The sequence below is a fragment of the Rhincodon typus genome, chromosome 12 (assembly GCF_021869965.1).
Source record: "Rhincodon typus isolate 14 chromosome 12, sRhiTyp1.1, whole genome shotgun sequence".
NCBI lineage: Eukaryota > Metazoa > Chordata > Chondrichthyes > Orectolobiformes > Rhincodontidae > Rhincodon > Rhincodon typus.
Window position 1 is genome coordinate 51,609,013 of NC_063343.1, and position 20,436 is coordinate 51,629,448.

The 20,436-nt window shown below is 38.6% G+C and overlaps 2 protein-coding genes across 2 annotated transcripts; both read left to right on the forward strand.

Annotated features, from left to right (window-relative positions):
- The first annotated feature begins 544 nt into the window (after positions 1-544).
- On the forward strand, positions 545-2,387 carry LOC125484596 (liver-expressed antimicrobial peptide 2-like). Its single transcript, XM_048604044.1, has 3 exons — positions 545-644; positions 1,582-1,721; positions 2,280-2,387. The coding sequence occupies exons 1-3, from the start codon at positions 579-581 to the stop codon at positions 2,314-2,316; spliced, it is 243 nt and encodes an 80-aa protein (XP_048460001.1). The 5' UTR covers positions 545-578; the 3' UTR covers positions 2,317-2,387.
- Positions 2,388-12,644: 10,257 nt separating this feature from the next.
- Positions 12,645-14,145, forward strand: LOC125484597 (liver-expressed antimicrobial peptide 2-like). Its single transcript, XM_048604045.1, has 3 exons — positions 12,645-12,741; positions 13,403-13,542; positions 14,109-14,145. The coding sequence occupies exons 1-3, from the start codon at positions 12,676-12,678 to the stop codon at positions 14,143-14,145; spliced, it is 243 nt and encodes an 80-aa protein (XP_048460002.1). The 5' UTR covers positions 12,645-12,675.
- The last annotated feature ends 6,291 nt before the right edge of the window (positions 14,146-20,436 follow it).

Consider the following 20,436-nt stretch of genomic DNA (forward strand, 5'->3'; position numbering starts at 1 on the left):
AAAAATTTACCAATATACATATGGTGTGAGTATGCTTTGAAGGACCATGAAAATGACATCTGTGAAAAATGAAAACTTATCGGGATTGAATAATATAGATTATCAAGTTTTAAATCAGTTATAACAGTCATTATCGGGGATAATGAAGAAATTTTAAAGTTCTCCGTGCTTCAGTCCACATTTTCAGGATACGGACGGATCATTGAGTTTTTCATATAATTAGTAATGGTAGATTGAGGATGTTCATTTTGCTGACACATTTGGAGAGCAGTCTAACAAAATGAAACCTTTATATGTTATTTAAACATTTTAGAATCAGGAAGTGCTTGAATATTGTTTTTTCTTTCCCTGACCAGACTTGAGTCCTTGCTATCTTTTTGGTCTTCTGCCTCTGATAAATTATGAACGTCATGGATTTGATCTTTGCTTCATGAGCCAGTAATATCACCCATATCTAAATAGAGAATATACGTCTATGCCAAGCAGCTGCCTATAAAACAGGGTGCAAAGCATTGCAGGATAGGTTTTCCGTTTTCTATTTTTCTGAGTGCACAACAATTACAGAGTGCTCTGTGGAAATGAATGCTCAGTTTATGAAATACTTTGCAATTATTTGCATAGCTTCAACTCTTTTGAACACGCAGGTATGTAAGTATGAAATTACAATATTGCAGGAGATCGTGAGTTTATGTAGTGAAATATTAAGTCATTTTCCATTACAGCACTCTATTGAAAGAAAGTTACAAATTGTGCAACAGTGGCAAAATATCTCCTGTTTCCTGAGATTTTGCATGACAAGTACCCAATGGGGAAAGCACCAAACCTGGGGCAGGCTCTTCTGACAGGAGGGATGGGAAAAGTGGTGGTTTTGTTATTTTGAAGATGCCTCTTCTTGTAACTTGTCACAGCTGGTAAAGGAATTGTTAACAGCTGAAGCCTGGGTGCAAGCTGTCTATTTATGCTTCCTCTGGACAACAAAATATGGTGCATTTCAGCAATGCAAGATTTTAGTGCTATCAGAAATAGGTTTTATTCTGTAAAATAAGAGTGTCAGTAGCTTTGGTTTACATTATTATGGAGATAGTGGACCAACCAATCTCACTTTGAAATCTATAAGTATTTAAGTTAATCCTAACTTATTCCTTTCTTATCTATAGCACATACATCTGATTGTCTATCTTCATATATGAGAAGATAAGAGATACAGTAGCTTTTGAATGATAGCAAAGATATTTTACAGCTAGTTTATGGGAAAAGTATCTACAAAAACGTTATTAATGACTACTGAGCTACTGAGTACTAAGTGACTACTCAGCAGGTTGTGTTTGTGACAGCTATTGCTAGAACAATCCAAAACTCCCTTATGTATTGCCTGGCTGTTATTAATATTGCAGTTTGAATATGCAGGAAGGTATATAAGCTGGTGCTCACAAAAGAGAGAAGAGAGAAAGATAATAGAAACATTTAACAGCAACTGATTTATGACTGCTTTGTGCCACACTGGATGTAATATTGTAGTATCTAAGCTAGTGGATGATTGCAGTGACATTATTAATAATGTAATTCTGCCTCTTCTCATAGGCTGACTGTGCTGCTATTGGGCCAATGGAGGCTGTGCTCCAGAGAGTCCGAAGAATGACTCCTCTCTGGAGATGGATCACTTACAGGCCCCTTGGATCCTCTTGCAGGAGCAATGGGGAGTGTAGCTCAAAATATTGCAGGTAAATAGGGAAAATCTTGACAAAATAACATAAAGATTATCAAGGCCAGTTTTTCAGTTATGGTCTGACTAGAAGGGGCTTATGAAGTTAACCAAAAATAATTAATTGTTATTAATCTTAATTGTGTCTCTGAACATTTAAACTTGAGTGTGCTATTGATTTATCAAAGAAAACCCATCTCTGGAATCAACATATTGTAAACAATCTGTTTAAATAAGACGAATTGAAAGAAGAATTTAGTCTTCGCCAAAATCATAAATTGCACCCTTTATAGACATCAAATGCAGGAAACAGCAGTTTTTGATACAGTCAAAATTCAGATACATTGTATATGTGAAAATGTAATAAACCAAAAACAAGAAACTAGAAACGAAAACTCAAACACCCAACAATTGTATAAGTACCTTTTTTTATACAGTAAATGGTGATAGGCATTATGATGACGATGCGATCCTTCAAAGTGCTTTAAATAAATAAGAAAACACCGCATTGGATTATCATGCAAACAATTTCTATTTTACTCTTTATGCTAATCCAAGAATTATCTTATTCTTGCAGAGAGAAGCGCTGCAGCTTGACTACCTATGAAGTATGAAACTTAAACAACGTGTTTGTCAAGAATCCCAGATGTAATATAAACCATTTTGACCATTGTATTTATGTAAATTATTTATGCCCAATCTCGCTGTGTAAATTAATTGATAACCAATGTTCTCCAGTAAATGTATTGTATACAATGTTGACTGCAAGTGAATTTTAATGTACTTTTTTGTATAAACAACAAATTAAGCTTGAATAAAACATAAAAATCTATTGTCTGAAAGTTATTCAAATTCAATGATGCTTTGGAGTATGAAAATTGAAATAAACATATGTCTTGCTTTTCCTTATGCCAGTGGGTTATGATTGGTGGAGTGCAACTGTGCTCTTAGTCTACTGGCAGATTTTGCTATTGTCATGTGACCTCAACCTCTTTTGTCTTTGTGTGCAATTTGTGGCAGCTATTAAACACATAATTTGGAGCATGGTATCTGTGTGGAACAGCTAGAAATGTGTGGAATTTCAGTGCTCTAAGATCTGACTACCAAAAGAAAGAAATAAAAAAGGTCTGCAACTTTGAATTACTGGGCGTGTCAAAATGGATGGGCATTTTCCATTCATTGCTGTGGTGGAAATGAAATGAGATATGATACCTAATTGGAATTTCTTCCACTTTCAGTGGAAAATCTATAAAATCGGTACAGAATTAGAAAACCTGAGCATATGTGGTTACAAGGTCTGGTGTGTTGGGGGTGGGGTCTAGGACATAGGAGTGTTCAAGTCTTAAAGTTATTGAACTCGATATTGAGTCCTGAAGACTGCAGGGTCCCCCAAGTGGAAAGTGAGGTGTTGTTCTTCCAGCTTACACTGAGCTTCACTAGAGCACAGCAGCAAGCCTGAGACACGATACTGGCAACAGACTTTAGAACTGACTAGTTTCCTCCAAGAGAGAGTCATTTATATCCTGATGGACTATACAAAGGTTCCAGAGTTGACCCTTTCAGGCCAATTGCCCTATATAACAAAGAACATGATGTAAATATTATCGAGGACATCAGTCAAAAGAAAAGGAAGCAATAATAATCTGCCTTCCTACTTTTGCTACCAAATTGGATAACCTCACATTTATCCACATTCACATCATACTGCCATGCATTTATCCACTCACCCATTCCAAATGACACTGAAACATCTCTGCAAAACTCATCCTTCCACCCAGCTTTGAGTCATCTGCAAATTTTGAGATATTGTATTTATTTCCTTCATCTAAAGCATGAATATATATATATTAATATATAAATTTGTGAATGGCTGGGGTCCTAGTACTTATCCCTGTGTTACCCACTAATCATTGCCTACCATTCAGAAAAAGATCCATTTATTCCTACTCCTTGTTTTCTGTCAGCTAACCAATTTTCTATCCATCTCAATACATTAATTTCAATCCCATGTGCTTTAACTTTACATCCCTTAATCAGGACTTTGTAGAAAGACGTCTGAAAGTCCAAATAAACTACATCGATTGGTACGTCCCGATCAACTCTAAGAATTCTAGTATTTGTCAAGCATGATTTTCCTTTTATAAATCCATGCTGATTGTCTGATGATTCCACTATTTTCTAAGTGCTCTGTTATAAAATCCTTGATAATGGACTCTAGCATCTTACTCACTATCAATATCAGAATCATTGGTTTATTATTTCCTGTTTTCCCTCTCGCTCCCTTTTTTAAATAGTGAGGATACATTAGCAGCTCTTCAATCTGTAGGAACTCTTCCAGAGTCTAAAGGATCTTGGAAGATAACCACCAATGCATCCAATATTTCTAGGGCCACTTCTTTAAGTATGCTGAAATGTAGATTATCAAGCTTTGGGGATATATCAGCCTTCAACTTTATCACTTTCTTTGACATCATTTCTCTACAAATACAGTTTTGCTTCAGTTCCTCCCTCACACTAAACCCTATGTTCATTTCTGATACATTATTCACATCCTGCTTTGTGAAGGCAGAACAAAAGGACAATTTTTAGTTTGCAGAAATCTCTAAGCTGTGAGACTTTGTAGAAGTCTCCAGGCTTTGAGTGTTGGAAAGCAAATTTAAATGGTTTCTGCAGCCCAAAGAGACAGACTGAAAAGAAGCAGTTGAGTGAGAAATTAAAAATTGAAGATAGGAGTGATATTTGTGATTGAACATCTGAAAAGGATGTTGACGGGAAAATGTTTGAATCTTTTTTTTTGCTGTTTATATTAAGGTCTGTCTACATTTTCCTATAGGCATAGCTTTTTAAAAAATATTTTCTGTAATAGATGTTAATATTCTGATATTAAAAGTACATTGGCAGCTTTATGTGAATATGTTTAGTGACTGACCAGCAGGGTAACCAAGTTGCAAAAATAAAATTTATAATCCATCAAGCCAGATTTCACTCTGGGATTGGACATGTCCAGTTATGTACATTAATGACTGGGATGTGAATGCAAAGATATAATTAGTAAGTTTGCAGATGACATGCACATTGGTGGTATTGTTGATAGTGAGGAGGATGGTGTCAGGCTACAGTCTGACATTGATCAGCTGGTAAATTGGGCAGATCATTTACAGATGGAATATAACCCTAATAAGTGTGAGGTGATATGTTTTAGGAGGTGTAATAGGGAAGGATTTACACAATAAATTGTAGGTCCCTAGAGAGTACTGAGGAACAAAGAGACATTGGTGTATAAGTCCATAGATTCCTGAAGGTATCAGTACAGGTAGATAGGGTGGTAAAGAAGGAATACAAAATGCTTGCCTTCATTAGCCAGGACATGGAATATAGGAGCAGGAAAAATTTGTTGCAACTTTATAGAGCATTGGTTATGAGGAGAGACTGGAAAGGCTGGGTTTGTTTTCCCTGGACCAGTGGAGGCTTGGAGGGATCTGACTGAGGTATACAAAATTATGAGAGGCATAGATAAGGTAGATCCTGAGAAACCTTTCTCCATGGCAGATATATCCAACACCAGAAAATATAACTTTTAGGTGAGGAGTAAATAGTTTACAGGGGATCTGAGAAAAAGTTTCTTTTACCCAGAGGGTGGTAGAAATATGGAACATGCTACCAGAGAGGGTGGCGGAGGCAGGTAATGTTGCAACATTTAACAAAAGTCTGGATGAACACTTAAAATACCAGGGCATAGTAGTGTATATACATTCAATGAGAAGCAAGAACTTCACCTGATCTGGAAATTGTAGTAACATTGAATATGAAAGTAAGTATCAAATCAAGAAAATTCTGAAAATAAAGATGCAACTCTCTAATGGTTGCAGGAAGCAGTAATGAATGGGTGACCTGAAAAGAAAAACAAAGACATGCTTATTGCAATTAGACAGATGGAGAGGAAATGATAAACTAAGATGTCATCTTGTGTAAAAGAAATAGAGTCATTATCCCCGAGGGAAAAATAAAAGAGATATGGAAACACATCAATGCAAACCATCAACGAATTGAGTCTAGGCTGACGAAGGCAAGTGAAGTGCTTTACTGTTCAAATATGAGCAATAAGATTAAGGACCATCAGCCAGTGTAGTGATTGTGACACATGCAAAGGTACAGAGCTATTTATGACACAGTCTCGTGGTAGACCAATTACTCTGAGATGAGGAAACATTTCATCACTTCTAGTCTCCCTGCTATTAGGAAGGATGTTGCTAAACTTGAAAGGGTTCAGACAAGATTTATGAGGACGTTACCAGGATTGGACGGTTTGAGCTATAAAGAGAAGCTGAAAAGGCTGAGGCTATTTTCTCTGGAGAGTTGGAGGCTGAGGGGTGACATTATAGAGACATTTAAAATCATGAGGGGCATGGACAGGGTGAATAGCTTGGGTCTTTTCCCGGGGTAGGGGAGTCCAAAACTAGAGGGCATGAGTTTAAGGTGAGAAGGGAAAGATTTAAAAGGGACCTAAGGGCCAACTTTTCATGCAGAGGGTGGTGTGTGTATGGAATGAACTGCCAGACGAAGTGGTGGAGGTTGGTACAATTACAACATTTGTAAGGCATCTGGATGGATATATGAATAGGAAGGATTTAGAGGGTTATGGGTCAAATGCTGGCAAATGGGACTAGATTATTTTAGGATATCTGGTTGGCAGGGACAAGTCCGTTTCCATGTTGTATAACTCTATGTCCCGAAGGGTAGTGAGCCTATGGAGGCTAAATCATTGAATATATTTTAGAAAACATTTTTTTTTTTTGATTTTTGAAGTGTCAAGGGCTATGGGGAGTAGATAAAATTTTGACATTGAGTTAGAGCATCAGCCTTGGCCAGATTGAATGGTAGAACCAATTCAAAGGGCCAAATAGCCTACTGCTGCTCTGGATTTCTAGATTTGTTTGTTCCTGTGACATACAATACCCTAAACAGATGATGAATGAAGCTTGGAGTACATCTCTTCACTCTGATAGGAACTGATCATCTTGCCTTTGTCAACTATTATCCTGACTACTGGGAGTTAGACCAGCTGATGTCAATGATTATGACAGACATGGTGGAACACCTGAAAGCAAACTCCAGTCATTTTAACATTCTGCAGATTGCGATGAATGGCTATGGTTCTCAAATCACGAGTTTGGAATTCAGTTGCCTTATAAAAGATTGGGAAACTCAACACATTATTTCATCCCCAGTCTTCTCTTCCAATAGTGAAAGAAAAAAGGAATGAATCCTGAGGTAGGAACAAGCATGAGCAACAAATAATGTGAAATGGCAGAAAACAAAATTTCCCTTTTATAAAACTGCCAGGTTATTGGCTTTCTAATGCTTATCTCTGGCAGTCAAAGTGCAAACATTCAACACTCTCCACAAGTCAGCCAACAGAGCAACTTGGGACCTGTATTAAGCATTGTCACCTCAATCGTACACGATGAATGACAGGACATATCATCACAACCCTTGGTGCCATGTCTGAACACATCTGTGCTTTCACTGCAGACAACTGATTAGGAAGATGTTATCTCATCACTGGCACAGAGTACAGAACAACACTCTGTGGAGAAGGAACCTCAATTTAGGAACAAGCAGGTACCAGAGAAATGACAAATGGAAATGCATACACATTAGAATTCTTGCATGATTTAAAGGCTATGTATGCAGTGCATGTGCAGAAACTGACAGTAGTGGAGTTACCTAGAGTTAATACATAGTCTGATAGTGAAAATAATTGTCTTTGTGATCATGGATATTGAGTAACTTTATGATAAGGGGGATGTTTGATGAAATGCAATTGGACCCCTACTTTATTAGCTGGCTTACTATAGTCCGGTAACCTTTCCCTCTGCTGTGAGTGCCTTTGTATACAGTCTGTAGCTGCCATTAAATACACATCATTTGGAATAAATTGCCCCCCTCAGACACCTCAAGTAAGAGAAATGTTAGAGATTTCAATTCATTTTAAGCAGAAAAAAGATGGAATGGAAATCCTGTTGGAGAGAAAAACAGAACTTCAAGATGGGTATGCCTAGGCGAGATGAGGCAATGAGTTAAATACGAAACAAAAACTGAAAGAACGATGGATGCTGGAAATCAAAAACAGAATAGAATAGAAATAAAAACTCAGCAAGTCTGGCAACATCTGTGGAGAGAAATCAGAGTTAACGTTTTAGGACCAGTGACTCTTCCTTAGAACTGATGATAGCTAGGAAAAAGTTGATTTTATGTAGATGATAGGGTGGGGGGAGGGGCTAAGGAGTAAATTATAGGTGGAGATAGAGCCCAAGAGAAAGAAGAACAGTTGGACAGACAAAGGAATGGATAATGGTCAGCTTAGGACAATAAATAGCTACTAATGGGGACAATTAGTGGCTAACAATGGGCTGTGTGTAACAGCAGACATTGTGATAACAAGGCCTGCTGTGTGGAGGTTGGAATGAGGATATGGATAAAGGTGCCTCATGCCCTAAAATTGTTGAACTCAATATTGAGTCCAAAAGGCTATAGAGTTTCCAAGCTTAGAGATAAGCTCAGAGTTAGATTCTGTACGGTAATTGAGAAACAATTGATTGAATGGCAGAGCAAACTCGATGGACTGAATGGCCTTATTCTGTTCCTATGTCTTCTAGTCTAAGCTATGAGAAAGACATTTCTTGCTACAGTGCAGTGGTTCAAACTGGAACCTGTAAAACTGAGACTATTTGAGGTAGGAGTTAGTGTACTCAGGAGATCGAGAAGACAGATTGAAGTTGGGGGGAGGACTTGGTGAGCAAAGAATGCCCCTGGGAACTGGATATTGGAGGAGAATGAACCTCAGGAAATGTAGAAAAGGGTCAAAAATAGTGTTTGTGTGTCTCTGATCTGCAGAGGTCAGAGTGGGCATAGGGAATTCCTCCATAAAGTGCTACAAGTCTGAAGGGAATGGGTGATTTTGAAGTAGATTTTTGCCACATTATTTAAGAAAGCACAGTTTCTGTTTCAACTGCCATCAACTCTTACTGGAATTTTGGCTTGCAAATGTATTGCCTTCTCAGAGCAGGATAGCAGCTCGGTACCACAGAAGCAATACAATGGCCAAATACCCTCTATTTCCATACAACACAACTTTACCAGTGACAGGGGAGTCACTGAGCAGAGCATTCACCTACAAGCTAATTGTGTGGCATAAGTAGTCAACTAATGCCTAAGGGCATTCTACACTGGCAGTTACATTTAACCAGAGATCAGGCAGGCATTCAGCTGCAACATTAGATGTGATAAAGTTTTGGCTGGGGCAAGTGTCTGCCTCACTTACAACCTTATGTGTCTGTCAGAGACCTTCTGCCATCCTATCTCAAGGTGTAAACCCCTCCCCTTGAACTCCCCATCCCAGAGGGCCTGTCAAACTCTGCCCCACCCCTTTACATCCCATGCCTTTATGTACCACCCTGATCCAGAGGCAAAAGCCCTGTTGCCTGTCTCTGAGAGACAACAGTATATACATAGACAAAGATACAGCAGAGACACTTACAGCTCTATAAAACTCAACTAGTTTATTAAGTACTTAAACAAATAACACACACTTTTAATTTCAAATATTATCTTTCACTACCCTGGGTTCTATAATTAACACAAACATTTCTGTAATCTTAGCTCTTAGCAGACCTGAATGATTCAGTGTAATTCCACACACATAAAAGCCATTATAAAGCCTCTTATCAGTTCCGGTTATCTTCAGCCTTATTCAACACATATTTTCATCTCACAGTCTGGATTCCACTGTTGAACAGTCCACTTCCAAAGGACTGCCAGCACAAGAGACCTACGGTCATTTAGAATCATAGAATCCCTACAATGTGGAAAGAGACCATTTGGCCTATTGAGTCTGCACTGATCCTCCAAACAACATCCCATCCATACCCATCCCCCCATCATATCCCCATAACTTCATATTTACCATGGCTAATACGTATTTACCTGCACATTCCTAAACACTGCAGGGCAATTTAAAATGGTCAATCCACCTAATCTGCACATCTTTGGACTGTAGGAGGTAACCAGATCACCTGGAGGAAACCCATGCAAACAAGGGAAGAATGTGCAAAAAGTCACCTAAGGCTGGAATTGAACCTAGGTCCCTGTCACCGTGAGGCAGCAGTGCTAACTACTGAGCCAATATATTGTCCCCTTTGATTCATCAGATTTTCTCAGTGACAGAGGATGCTCTTTGATGGCATACCAATGGCCTCAGAACTAGTAGAAAGCTGTGGTGTGAACCACTGAGTGGAGGCATGATCGAGACTGACTTTTATACTGGAAGAGCATTTATTCCAGGCTCAGCAGAAAATTCAGCCCATGAGCATAATTTCACACCAAAATTTACTTTGCAGTTGCATTCAAGTTTATGGATAGATTTCAGCTTGGCTTCAGGGTTAATTTTAGGTTTGGCTTTATTTGACTTTGTTTGCAGCAGAAACCTAATTGCAGCATTTTATGGATAGAACTTACATACAAAAGTGAAATTGAAAGATGGCATGTTAACTACATGGTCTCACTGAATGCCCATTTTTGTCAATTCATAGAGCCAGCGTGATCCAGTTGTGATTATAGGGCTTATCACTTTTAGCACTATCACATGTGAAGAAAACTGCATTGTAAGGTTATTTTCATAGAGCAGGAACTGAATGGAAGGAAAGCGTGCAACTATGAACTGAGCCGTGTGCATAACTAAGGAAATGTGAATTACAACTTTATCAGGGTTGAAGAATGAAAATTATAAATACTCCAGTCAATTAAAACAGTCAGGAGTCATAAAGAAACATATAAGATATGAGCAGGAGTAGGCCATTCAACCCATCAAGACTGCTATACCATTTAATATGACCATGGCTGATTGCCTATTTCAATGCCAGACTTTCACTCTATCACCATCCTCTTGACAAATTTAATGTCTATAAATATATTTTTTTCTTAAATATATTCAGAGACTTTATATGTTTTGATGAAATCCATTATTTTAATTTTCTCAATTTTATGTGTAGTCCTACATAATCGTAAAGGGGCTTGTTAATCCTTTAAAATATGCCAATGTTGTCAAACTACCTAAGTTTCATATCAGTTAATTCATTGTGACCTTGGGTCAAATCAAGCTGCTAAACTCTTTATTCAGATAATCTGTATGAGAGTTGGTACAGGAGTGGAGGTGGCCATTCTGACTGGGTGTGCTGGCTTTCTAGATTGAGTAATTCACTTAATGGCACTTGCCCCACCTTCTCCCCATCACCTTCCATGGCCTAACTACTCACTCTCTGAAACGTTTTTTTTCTTCCTGATCAGATAATGATCCAAACTACCTAGAATGCCTTGATTGACAAGACATAATATAACGGTGTGCGAAAATTTCTCTCAATGTCTCCATTGCTTCTTTCGTCAGTTGTGTGAAATCTGTGCCTTCATTCTTAATATTCCTACCAGTAGGAACTAAAACTCCCTATCCATTCAGACCCCTTAAAATTTGCAATCCCTACCAAGTTTGCTCTCAACCTTTTCTTCACTCCGAATGCACACACACAATTGAAGTTGCTCATCCCTGAACTGCTTCTACTGTTAATCCCTGTTAATAAAGTATAGGAATATGCTTTATTAAACACTCTCTCAGTCTACAGTGCCACCGTCAAAGATGTTTGCATGTTTACACCCAGGTCTCTTAGCTCCTGCACTCTACTTAGAGTTAAATCCTTCATTTCACATTGTCTCACCATTTTCTACCTACAAAATGAAGCATTTCAAGCATCTGTTCATTGAATTTCATCCGATAAATTAGCATAATTTCAGGAACGAGGATTTAACACCGATATTTGTCAGTGAGCCACAGAAATGCTGGCATTCTTTTTGTACATTGTCACAATGACTAACGCTCCAAATTACTTATGTATCTGAAAAGTGATCTGAGAAGACCTGAGGCTAAGAAAGTAGTTGTGTGCATACAACTTCTCTCTTTAATTGTTTTAAATTAATGAAAATTGTAATAATATAAAAAAGCAAAGAGAGAGACTGAAGTAATAGAGGTCAAAGTTTTAAATTCGGCTCAACTTCTTCTGAAGCACAGTCAGAATTTTTGTTTTGCTGATTTTACACTAATATTACTTGATAAATCTTCTAATACAACATGGATCACAGAATTGCTTTGCCACAGAAGGGCTATATTTGGCTCAATGTGCCTGCATGAGTTCTATTACCTAGTGCCAATCTCCTGCAATTTCCTCATCCCCGCACACCATTCCTATCCAAGTAACTATCCCACACCTCTTTAATGACTCAGTTGAACCTGCCTTCACTACATTTCAACGGAGTGCCTTCCATGGCCTAACTACTCACTCTCTGAAACGTTTTTTTTCTCACATCACTCTTGAACTTAATCTTTAAAAGCTGTGGGTATAAAACTCTTTGGATCTGTTGCCAATTATTTGGTTACTTCAAGTTGATACGAGTCCAATTGTACAAGGTGTGTTTGAAAGAACAAGTTTAGTACATGTTTATTTTTTATTGAATACTTTAGTCCATATTTTCAAAGTATTGGCTGGTAACTGGGAAGGTTTGTAAGTGCATTGATGGTAACGTGAGATTGCATATTTTCATAGCAGACCTGTAGCGCAGTATAAAACATTTAACCTTTATACCTTACTAAACAGATGTGGAAACACACAGAACTTGAGTATTTCTTTCCCTTCCCCCAACCATACCATAATTGAGTCCTTGTTATCTTCTTTGCTGCTTCCGCCTTCGTTAGATTATGAATCTTATAGAGTTGATCTTTGCTTCAATGAGCCAGCAATATCACTTGTGATAACAAATAATTTGTGCCTATGCCAAGTGGCTGACCTATAAAAACCAAGGCATTGCAGGATACATATTAGCTGTTTAATATTTCTAAGTGGACGGCCATTACAGAATCCTCTGCAAAAATGAATGCTCAAATATTGAACATCTTTGTTATAATTTGCGTGGCTTCAACTCTTTTCAGCAGTCAGGTATTTACACTCAAATCATTTCTTGCATGCCATAATGTAATGAATTTATGAAATGTAATATATTATTTTCTATTACAATATTGTATCAGTTAGTTACAAAGCTGTGCAACAGTGACAAAACACATGTTTATGTCTGAGCTTTGTTATGGCAAGAACTTGATTATCACTAACGTCGGGAGAAGCACCAAACCTAATACAGATCCTTCCGATGGGAATGTTGGAGAAGTGGAGGGTTGGTCATTCTGGAGCTGACTCTTCTTGTAACTTGGAGACAAGTTGCACCCAGATTTCAAATGTTAGAGTTCCTTCACTGGCTGCCCCCAGTAATACAAGGTGTATTTCAGCAAAACAAGTTTTTAGTGTCAAAAGTAGGTTTTATTTGTAAAATAGACTAGCTCCAAATTGCTATTATGGAGATTGTAGACTACAAATCTCATTCTGTATTCCAAGCACTTGCATTAATGACATTTTATACTTTTCTTGTCTGGAACACATAGATCTGACTGCGCACCTTCATGCATGAATAGATAAGCCTTATGATAGTTTTTACTCTAAAAGTGGATATAAAAGCTATATGTATTATATCATTATTGTCTATTAAACTACTAAGTGGATGATTGTAGTGACATTATTAATAATGTAATTCTGCCTCTTCTCATAGGCTGACTGTGCTGCTATTGGGACAATGGAGACTGTGCTTCAGAGAGTCCGACGAATGACTCCTTTCTGGAGGTGGATCACTTACAGGCCCCTTGGATCCTCTTGCAGGAGCAATGAGGAGTGTAGCTCAAAATATTGCAGGTAAATAGGGAAAATCTTGACAAAATAATGCAGATAGCCATGGCCAGTTTTTCAGTTATGGTCTAATTAGAAAGGGCTCATGAAGTTAATCATAAATAAATTGTCACTAATTAACATCTTGCACAATATGCTCTCTTAACATAGTTTAAACTTTTTAACTTCTTGTGTGTGCTATTGTTCTATCAAAGAAAACCCATCTTTGGAGTCAGCATATTGCAAACATTGTTTACAATCTGTTTAAATCAGAGGCATTGAAACAGGAAATTAAAGTCTTCTCCAAAATAATGAATTTAACTGGTTATAGACACCAAGTGCAGGAAACAGCAGAATTACATCACTGTTGAATTCCATTCATTGTAAATGTGAAAAATGATTAAACCATTAAAAAAAATAAAATTCAAAAAACACACGAATTGGGATGTGCTTTCCCTTTATTATGATAGATATTATAACAAGCATATATGTTCCCTTAAAGTCCTTTAGGTAACTAAATGTTACATTGCTTTATTATGCAAATAATTAATATTCGCCTATATGCTAATCCAACAATTATTTTGTTTTTACAGAAAGAAGCGCTGTGCCTTGGCGGTCCATGAAGACTGACATTCAGACAAAGCTTTTGTACAGAATAATAGTCACAAGCTGTCAGAAATAGTTATGTAAATGAACTTTGACCAATGTACTTATGTAAATAATTTATGCGCAAAGTTCCTGTGTAAATGACTTTCTAACCAATGTACTCTACTAAATGAATTGTGTACAGTGTTGATTTGAGAGTACATATTAATATATTTATATGTATTTATGACCAATTAAACATGCCTGAAACATATGAATATAAGAAAGGTAGTAGAATAAAGTATTTTCATTTCTGTCACTTTAAAATCCAGTACTGGCAACACCATCATGCATTCATTCACTGTAATTGATGTGCAATACTGTAACCAAGGCATCTGTCACTTTGACTTGTTCCAGAGGTGCATTTGTTCCTTTCTGGCTCAGCTAGAACAAACAGTGAGAACCAGATACCTTCTTTCAAAACCAATGGCAAGGTCAGTCATATATATGTGTATATTCTCTTGACATTGTGTCCTTGAAGTAAGACAAATGTGAGATTAGTCAATGGATATTACATCCCACTCGTGCAGAGTGCCTGTTGAACATGAATGGTTCAGTTAAAATGAGGATATCCCATAATAGAGATTATGAGAGAAAATCAGTATGGAGCCCTCTGAAGTGTAGTGGGGTGATGTTTATTCAACCAACATTACTGAAATTCAATCATGCTTTGCACAATGTAAACTTAAATTATAGCAGGCTGTATCTATGTTTGTTTATATTAGGGGGTTATAGAATCACAGTCATAGAATCATACAGCATGGAAACAGATCCTTCTGTCCAACCAGTCCATGCCGAACATAATCCCAAAATAAACTAGTGCCACCTGCCTGCTCCTGGCCCATATCCCGCTAAAAACTTTTCCTATTCACGTATCCATCCAAACAACTTTTAAACATTGTAATTGTATCCATACCCACCACTTCCCCAGGAAGTTCATTTCACACATGAACCACCTGTGTAAAAAATTTGCCTCGTGTCCTTTTTAAATCTTTCTCCTCTCAGAAAAGGAGACCAAATTTGCACACAATGTAGATCACAGACCTGTACAGCACTGAAACAGACCCTTCAGTCTAACTTGTCCATGCCAACTAGATATTGCAAATAACACTAGTCCCATTTTCCAGCATTTGACCCATAACGCTCTAAACCCTTCCTATTCATATACCCATCTAGATGCCTTTTAAATGTTGTAATTGTACCAGCCTCCACCACTTCCTCCAGCAGCTCATTCCACACACGCACCACCCTCTGCGTGAAAAAGTTGCTCCTTCGGTCCCTTTTAAATCTTTCCCCTCTCACTAAATCCATGCCCCCTAGTTTTGGAATCCCCCACCCTAGAGGAAAGACCTTGACTATTTACCCTATCCATGCCCCTCACGATTTTATAAACCTCTGTATGGTTACCCCTCAGCCTCCGATACTCCAAAGGAAAATAGCCCCAGCCTATCTAGCCTCTCCCTATAGCTCAAACCCTCCAACCCTGACAACATCCTTGTAAATCTTTTCTGAACCCTTTCAAGTTTCACAACATCCTTCGTATAGCAGGGAGACTAGAATTGCATGCAGTATTCCAATAGTGGCCTAACCAATGTTGTGGAGGGCTGCAACATGATCTCCCAACTCCTATTTTTAATGCACCGACCAATAAAGGCAAGCATACCAAATGCCTTCTTCACTATCCCATCCACTTTCAAAGGACTATGAACCTGCACTCCAAGGTCTCTTTGTTCAGCAACATTCCCCAGGGCCCTAATGTTAAGTGTATAAGTCTTGCCTTGATTTGCCTTTCCAAAATGCAGCACCTCACATTCACCTAAATTAAACACCGCCTGCCACTCCTCAGCCCATTTGATCAAGATCCCATTGCACTCTGAGGTAACATTCACTACACTTCCTATTTTGGTGTCATCTGCAAAGTTACTAACCATACCTCCTACATTCACATCCAAATCATTTTTAAGTGATGAAAAGCAGTGGACCCAGCACTGATCCTTGTGGCACACCACTGGTCACAGGCCTCCAGTCTGAAATGTAACCCTCCACCATCATCCTCTGACTTCTACTTTCAAGTCAGCTCTGTATCCAAATAACTGGTTCTCCACCTATTCCGTGTGATCTAACCTTGCTAACCAGTCTACCATAAGGAACCTTGTTGAACACCTTGCTGAAGTCCATATAGAAGAACATATCCACCGCTCTGCCCACATCAATCCTCTTTGTTACTTCTTCAAAAAAGCTCTTGCCTTCCCAAATACATGTAAATCATCTCCCTCAGGATTCCCTCCAACAACTCACCTATCACTGATGTCAGGCTCACCAGTCTATATTTCCCTGGTTCTTCCTTACCATCTTTCCTGAATAGTGGCACCCCATTAGCCAATCTCCAGTCTTTCGGCACCTCACCCCCTTTGGCTATCAATGATACAAATAGCTCAGCAAGGGGCTCAGCAATCTCTTCCCTAGCTTCCCACAGAGTTCTAGGGTACACCTGATGAAGTCCCAGGGATTTATCCACCTTTATGTGTTTTAAGACGTCCAGCACCACCTCCTCTGTAATATGGACATTTTTCAAGACGTCGTTATTTATCTCCCCATGTTCTCTATCTTCCATATCCTTCTCCACAGTAAACACTGATGCAAAATATTCATTTAGTATCTCCCTCATCTCCTGTGGGTCCACACATAGGTCGCCATGTTGATCTTTAAGGGGCCCTATTCTTGCCCTAGTTATCCTTTTGTCCTTAATGTATTTGAAGAATCCCTTTGGATTCTCCTTAACCCTATTTGCCAAAGTTATCTCATGTCTCCTTTTTGCCCTCCTGATTTACCTCTTAAGAATACTCTTACTGTTCTTATACTCTTCTAGGGAATCACTCGATTTCTGCTGCCTATACCTGCCATATGCTTCCTTCTTATTCTTGATCAAAACCTCAATTTCCCTAGTCATCCAGCATTCCCTACACCTACCAGCCTTGCCCTAACAGGAACATACTGTCCCTAGACTCTAGTTATCTCATTTTTGAAGGCTTCCCATTTTCCAGCCGTCTCTAACTGCAAACATCCACCCCAATCAACTTTTGAAAGTTCTTGCCTAATACTGTCAAAATTTGCCTTCCTCCAATTTAGAATTTTAACTTTTAAATCCAGTCTATCCTTTTCCATCACTACTTTAAAACTAGTAGAATTATGGTTACTGGCCCTAATGTGCTCCCCCACTGACACCTCAGTCACCTGCCCTGCCTTATTTCCCAGAGAAGGTCAAGGTTTGCACTCTTTCTAGTAGATACATCCACACACTGAGTCAGAAACTTTTCTTGTACATACGTAACAAATTACTCTGCATCCAAGCCCTTAATATTATAGTAGCCCAGTCTATGTTTGGGAAGTTAAAATCCCCTACCACAACCACCCTATTATTCCTACAGATAACGGAGATCTCCTTACAAAATTATTTCTCAATCTTCCGCTAACTATTGGGGGTGGAGGGGTCTACAGTACAATCTCAATAAGGTGGTGATCAACCCTTTCTTATTTCTCAGTTCCACCCAAATACCTTCCCTGAATGTATTCTCAGGAATATCCTACTCATTATTAGGGTAATGTTGTCCTGAATCAAAAATGCCACTCCCCGTCCTCTCTTGTCCCCTTTTCATTCTTTCCTACAGCATCTATACCATGGAACAATAAACTGCCAATCTTGTCCATCCCTGAGCCACATCTCTGTAATTGCTATGATATCCCAGACCCATGTTCGCAACCATGTCCTGAGTTTATCTACCTTAACTGTTAGGCCTCTTGCATTGAAATAAATGCAGTTTATCAGTCCTACCACATTCTCTACCTGTTTTTCCTGTCTGTTTGATTTACTCATTTTCCCGTCTGCACCAGACAGTTGATGGATTTAGTTAATGAATATTATGACCCCAGGGCTCCTGTAATTCTGAGACGCTATTGGTTTTACTTGGCAATTCGATAACCAGGGGAATCCATATCGGGATTTTTGACTAGGTTAAGATGACAGGCAGAGGCATGTGACTTTAGTTTAATCCTTAATGAGATGCTGAGTGACCAGTTGGTATGTGGGATTAATGATGCAATCATGCAAAAGTGCCTACTAGCTGAAACCCAATCAAACTTCAAGGAGACACTACACATGGCTTTATCATTGGAAAATGTGGCAAGTGGAGCATATGAGTTGCAGGGTATTCCGACGGAAGTGGACCCCTTGCCAGTGTGACTGAGCTTGTAGAATGTCACTTGAGTGAAGGCTATTGCATAGCCTCACTCAGGATATATCCTGATCAGAGGGACTCTAGATCAGCCCACTGCAAACCCCAAAACAAAGCCAAGCCTCAACCAAACGGTTAAAATTTTCTTCAGGCAAGCCATTGCAGTTGCTGCCGGTATGTAGACTTGAGACAGCATATGGGTCCTAACAGACCTAACTTGAGTAAGGAAGGGTCACCAGATCCAAAATGTTAACTCTGATTTCTCTTCACAGATGCTGCCTGACCTGCTGAGCTTTTCCAGCAACTTCTGTTTTTGTTTCTGATTTACAGCATCTGCAGTTCTTTCGGTTTTTAATCCACTGTGCACTTGTGTCACTTCAGGTCACTAAATTTTGGATTTGGATAACCTGAATCACAGAATTATTACAGCACAATGGTCAGCCACTCAGTATGTCTGTGCTGGCACTCTGGAAAGAGGAATTTATCTAATGTTACTCTCTGCCTTCTCCCCATCACCCTGCAAACATTCTTACTTTTCAGATAAGCATTTTGACTGATCTTGCCTTTAAATCACTTTACTGCATGGAAATGTTTCTCATGTCTCTATTGTTTCTTTTGCTGGTTACTTTAAAATTCGGTTCTCAGTCTGAATCCTTTCATCAATGCCCATCTGCTCTGTCCAGATTTATCATAATATTTATTACCGACATAAGGTCTGCTCTCAATCTGAACTGATCCAACCTTTGCTGCATATATGGAAGGAGCTAACCTGCCTACTAGGGAGGACAGCAACATCTATAACCTTTCAATACACAATAAGGAAACCAGCTACTACTTTGGGCTGAGTCATGAAATGTGCATGCAATAATGTCAGGAATAATGTCAAGCTGACAATTAAGACCTGTTTATTTAGCACCGAAGGCTGTTGACTTATATGGATGACTTGCAGCTATCAAGAAAGGAAGCTCAACAATTTACATTTTGTACTGCATTCTGAGCATTGCATGGAGAGATAAAATACACCAATACTCTCAAAGGTAAAGCATAGTCACAGAGGTACACAGCATGAAAACAGGCCCTTCGGCCCAACTCATCCATGCTGACCAGGTTCCCCTATCTGAACTAGAGCCATTTGCCTCCATTTGACCCATATCCCTCTAAACCTTCCTTTTTCATATATCTGGCTAAACGTCTTAAATATTGTAATTGTTCCTGCCTGTACCATTGGCAGCTTGTTCCATATATGCATCATCCTGTGTGTAAAAGTTGCCCCTCACTATGCCCTTGAGTTTTGGACTCCCTTACCCTGGGGAATGCTTGGTTATTCACTTTATCTATGTCTCTCATAATTTTATAAACCTCTGTAAGGTCACACCTCAGCCTCTTATGCCAAGTCTTAGCCTATCCAGCCTCTCTTTACAACTCAAATCTTCCAGTCTCAGTAACATCCTCATAAAATGTCTTTGCATCATTTCCAGTTTAATAACATCCTTCCTACAGCATTGAGCAGAATTGTATGCAGTACAAATGAATTGTTAGTAATATTTGATCTGCATAACTTATAGAAATAGTGATGAGAAAATATCAAAATGCCTTTTAAAGGTACCTTTTCAATTAATTTTCCCAGTGGGGAGCTGTTATGGTGATTCACGATACATTATGTTTGAGGATTGGGGTTTTAAAATGGCGGAACAATACACAGTTAAATTGAAATTGTATTGTTACTTTGTGTTACGCAGAAAACAATTTTTAAATTTCATTTTAGAGTTATTCTGACTGAGATGTAGGATATCCTGAGACTTGCTTTGCTTACATGCATTTAAACAAGGTCTTTAAACCTGAGGTGAACAGTTCAGTGGATTAGCTTAAAAAGCGAGAAGACAAACCCGAAATGTCAGCCTTTCTGCTCCGATGATGCTGCTTGACTTGCTGTGTTCATCCAGCTCTGCACCTTGTTGTCCCGAGAAGACTAACTGCTGTGGTTCAGCAATTCAGGTTTAGTAACGAAGAAATCCTGAAGTCAGACAGTGTACAAGTTAATTCA

Excerpts from the sequence above, each read along its gene's own strand:
- LOC125484596 (XM_048604044.1), top strand. The coding sequence starts at position 579 with ATGAATGCTCAGTTTATGAAATACTTTGCAATTATTTGCATAGCTTCA. Across the intron at positions 645-1,581 it reads CAACTCTTTTGAACACGCAG|GCTGACTGTGCTGCTATTGG; the intron begins GTATGTAAGTAT and ends CTCTTCTCATAG. Across the intron at positions 1,722-2,279 it reads TGTAGCTCAAAATATTGCAG|AGAGAAGCGCTGCAGCTTGA; the intron begins GTAAATAGGGAA and ends TTATTCTTGCAG.
- LOC125484597 (XM_048604045.1), top strand. The coding sequence starts at position 12,676 with ATGAATGCTCAAATATTGAACATCTTTGTTATAATTTGCGTGGCTTCA. Across the intron at positions 12,742-13,402 it reads CAACTCTTTTCAGCAGTCAG|GCTGACTGTGCTGCTATTGG; the intron begins GTATTTACACTC and ends CTCTTCTCATAG. Across the intron at positions 13,543-14,108 it reads TGTAGCTCAAAATATTGCAG|AAAGAAGCGCTGTGCCTTGG; the intron begins GTAAATAGGGAA and ends TTGTTTTTACAG.